The sequence below is a fragment of the Pyrus communis genome, chromosome 2 (assembly GCF_963583255.1).
Source record: "Pyrus communis chromosome 2, drPyrComm1.1, whole genome shotgun sequence".
NCBI lineage: Eukaryota > Viridiplantae > Streptophyta > Magnoliopsida > Rosales > Rosaceae > Pyrus > Pyrus communis.
Genome location: NC_084804.1, coordinates 14538151 through 14541975, shown reverse-complemented (window position 1 = coordinate 14541975; position 3825 = coordinate 14538151). Strand labels below are relative to the sequence as shown.

The following is a 3825-nucleotide window of genomic DNA, read 5'->3' as shown; positions in this document are numbered from 1 at the left end:
CTCTAAATAGCTTCCTTCTCAATCTCTCATTCATCAGTACCTATCTCTATGTGCACGTTTTTGTTTTTCCACTGTATACAAGTTGACAAATCTAAAACATAAACTTGCTAATCACTCCACCATCGTTCCTTTTTCAATCCTTAAAAGAGGGGCAACATCTCTCTTTACGTGTTCCTGCATTGCAAATTCCAATTGGATTAAAAATTAATCAAAATTAATTATTTAGTTACTCTTTGCTAAAGCAGGATTAATAATTTAATCAAGTAACAAACTGCGAGTTGCAAACTTGTTTTTTATAGCCAACGTGGAAGTAATACAATACAAACCTTTGCTTGATCTTCTTCTTCCGTCTTTTCTTTGATCAAGCTAAGAGTTGGTGGAGAAGATAGTGAGCAATCTGACATATTATATTTACAATACTTGTGTTTTGTACTGAGTTTCGCTTTTGTAAGAGATGTGATTAATAATGCATTCGGATGTATGTCAATAATGTGGTCGGATGTATGTATAACCTTTGGCATAAAAACTTTGCGACTTTGGAAATTTGTGTTTGAGATCTTTTACCAACTGGTTGTGGTCTACAAGGAGCGATATTCAAACTTATAAGCAAAGATACAAACACACTATCCTGACCAAATGAGATAACATGCATTTGCTGCTCTTTATTTGTTTATTACTTTAGTAGTTGTTTCACACCAATAAATAATTCAGACAGCTGATTGTCAGTAAAAGTTCACAACTAACTCTACACTGACGAATAACGAACTCGTGCAAAAGATGAAGATTGGATCAAAGGAAAAAAAAAAAGAAAAAAAAGGAAACTACAAAATTGCTTATGTCTGTTTTCTTCTTAATAATGGCTGAAATGTCTATATGGTTAGTGGCCAAGATTGAATCCAAAATCCCAGATCTTCAAAGAATCAACTAGTGGACTAGCATACGGGATCTGTTTTGTACATGTCAAAATATGTCCCGTTTATGTAAGAGATGTGGTAAATAATATGATCAAAATTAATGTATGTCAATAATACGGTCGGATACATGGTAATGCGTGGTTGGATCCATGTAGAACTCATTTGGCGGATGGAAAGTAGGGGAAGTGGGAGGAAAATAGATTCTCAGAATTCAAATTTTAATGTTCATAACTGTTAAAAAATACTACCATCCATCCACAAATAATTACTCAAAATATTGGCTAAAGGAAACAAACCATTAATTCATTGTACTTCTTTCTGAATACTGAAATCCATATACAAAAATATTTTACAACCATCAACGGGTGGTTCAGCCTAAACGTCAATTATTAATCGATTTCTGACAAAAATAAATAAGAGGAAAAGAAAAAGATTGAACATATTTTGTGAATAAATAGAATTAGATGATGTAAAAGCGTGTGCTGGACGAGCAGATGAATGTCAAAACATGTGCTCATCCTGTATCTCAGAAAATGCCTTTGAGCAGTGAAAACCGCAAGATTATACTTTGGACTCGCCAATCACGACGTCTTTCAATGGACTCTCTGATATTCCCTCCTTCAGCGGTTTCAGATCCTCTTCTGACAAATGACTAGGGAGGACCTTGGATTGCTTCTCAGCCTCCACGGCCCAGCTGTATACGATCATGCCAAGAACAGCTAGAGCCATGCCAAGCAAGTTTTTGAATGTGAGCTGGGAATCGAAGAGTAGCCACCCCAATGTCAGGACACATACTGTTTTCATGTGGCCCAAAACCTGGAAAGAGACAGCTGAGAAGCGGCCGATGCAGAGGTACTGGCTGATGTTGCAAAACACTGCTAAGGAGCATGAGAGTAGAATGAAAAACTGCATACAATGGGATCACACAAAGCACAGCAGCTTCATTAGAAATTGTTCCTCGTAAACTCAGAAGCAGATTAAGATCAAATAGAAGAAGAAGCACTTACAAATGCACCAGTAGACAACTTGTAATCAGTAAGAAGTTTTCCGGTAAGAAAGTAATCAACGAATGGACCAAGAACAAGAAGAGATAGAGCTTGAATGGGAGCCGTCTTGCTGAGCAATTCAAAAGAGCCTATCGAGTATTTCTTTTGCAAGGAACCTATTGACTGTTGCTCAATCAACAAGAAAGTCAGATCAACAGTTGTTTCAAGGTTCTTATACCTAAACTCAGACTCATGGTATAGTTTAAAAAAAAAAAAAAAAAAAAGAGAGAGAAAATGAGAGAAATACTCACAATTTGTTGTAGGGATGTACACAAGATAGCCACACAGGCACACAGAAAGCCTTTAGCATTGACCTTCACATCGGTCACAGTACATATACCCACGCCTACAACCACTACAGCCACCGCAATCTTGACTTCCCGTGAAAAATGCTTTCCATGAATAATCCATTCCATCACACAAACCACTGGAATCATGCTCAACTTCGATATCTACACCATTATCACAATGGAGAAGATCAGAAATCAGATCACAACTGTGCACTAAAGGAAAAATGGTTGGGCTAATAAAATGATGTTCACCTGATAAAATCCAACAGAGTTAAGCATGAGGCTCAAGTTCATCCCAGTGATTGAGGCATTGGCAACAAGTGAGAACCAAACAAGTTCCCACAGAGGAACATGCTTTGATGCAGAGTAACCGGTGGCATTCGACACCAAACCGACCAAAGCAGTAACAGAGAAATGGAATCCAGTCAAAGTTGTAGCTGCAAAGAAAAATATACAATCATCAATTGCCGGAAACCAATCCGCCAATGAATACAACTATTTCTGTGTGACATAAGCATGCTTTTGCAGACACATTCAGTGAGATCTCCTTATGAATCTAGGTCATAAACAAAGCTGAATCATGCGTAGTAATTTCAAATGAAATGTAGCTAAATCTACAGGGAATGATGACAAGTCAAAAAAGGCCTGCCATAGCTGAAGCTGCCATGACTGGCAAATAACGGTCCAATCGAACATGGAATATTATATTGGAATCTAATTGACTTATTGGTCCCTTGCGAATCAAATTTGAGGCCAGAAAACAATCAATTAACATTTCGAAATTGGGAAAAATGCAGTTCATCCTCAGATTCATGGCATCTACAAAAATTTGAGGTTCTTCACACAATTCAGGAAAATAAAAGCAACCCATTATTCAACAAGGAAAACACTAAAAACCCATCAATCAAAAAGAAATTCCCACTTCAGATCTGTAATTAAATTGAAGATTAGGACAGAACCCAGAAGAAAAATAAGATAAGATTGGCAAATTAACACAGTTACAAGAAGGAGATGAACTGACCGAAGCCGAAAGCAAAGCCGTGGGGAGACATGAGCTGCTTGTTGGCCATGATAATGCCCACAGAGCTCACAATATTCATCCCCCAAGCTCCCACATCGGACACGGGAGACTTCTTTTCCTTCTCCATCTCTGCAATTCCGAGCGCGAATCAAAAACACCCAAAAACCCTTTTTCCAAATCCTCTCTTCCCCTAATTTGGATCTTGGTTTTTGAATTGTGATGGGAAGAGAGGTGGACAACAAATGCAGACAGAGTTGCAGGCTGCAGAAGTCGGTCACCACCTCCCTCGAGAGACCAAGCTAAAGAGCAATGGGGGTTATATAAACAGAAAAATAAAAACAATGTATAAGACAAAGGGGATGGCTTTGGGATATATTGGCTGGCTAATTTATTTTTTTTTTTCTTTTTTTCTTTTTTTTTTTCCTTTTTTTCCTTTTTTTTCTTTTTTTCTTTTTTTCATTTTTCTTTTGATGTATCTCTGAGCAATCCAGCATGTTACCCTCATATGGCCTCACATTCACATCCATTACCATTTTTAATAAATATCAAAATAA

General features: G+C 37.4%; 1 protein-coding gene across 1 annotated transcript; it reads right to left on the bottom strand.

Moving 5' to 3' along the window:
• Nucleotides 1–1196: 1196 nt before the first annotated feature.
• On the bottom strand, nt 1197–3611 carry LOC137725540 (UDP-rhamnose/UDP-galactose transporter 2-like). Its single transcript, XM_068464266.1, has 5 exons — nt 3272–3611; nt 2503–2687; nt 2212–2412; nt 1922–2083; nt 1197–1820 (listed from the first exon to the last, which is right to left on the bottom strand). Exons 1-5 carry the CDS (start codon nt 3396–3398, stop codon nt 1476–1478), a joined length of 1020 nt encoding a protein of 339 aa, XP_068320367.1. The 5' UTR covers nt 3399–3611; the 3' UTR covers nt 1197–1475.
• Between the last annotated feature and the right edge of the window lie 214 nt (nt 3612–3825).

What these genes read in the sequence shown, in the direction of transcription:
- LOC137725540 (XM_068464266.1), bottom strand. Translation starts at nt 3,398, where the DNA reads ATGGAGAAGGAAAAGAAGTCTCCCGTGTCCGATGTGGGAGCTTGGGGG. An exon ending in GTACATCCCTACAACAAATT is followed by an intron (nt 2,084 to 2,211) that starts GTGAGTATTTCT and finishes ATTGAGCAACAG; the next exon opens with TCAATAGGTTCCTTGCAAAA. An exon ending in AGTTGTCTACTGGTGCATTT is followed by an intron (nt 1,821 to 1,921) that starts GTAAGTGCTTCT and finishes CATTGTATGCAG; the next exon opens with TTTTTCATTCTACTCTCATG.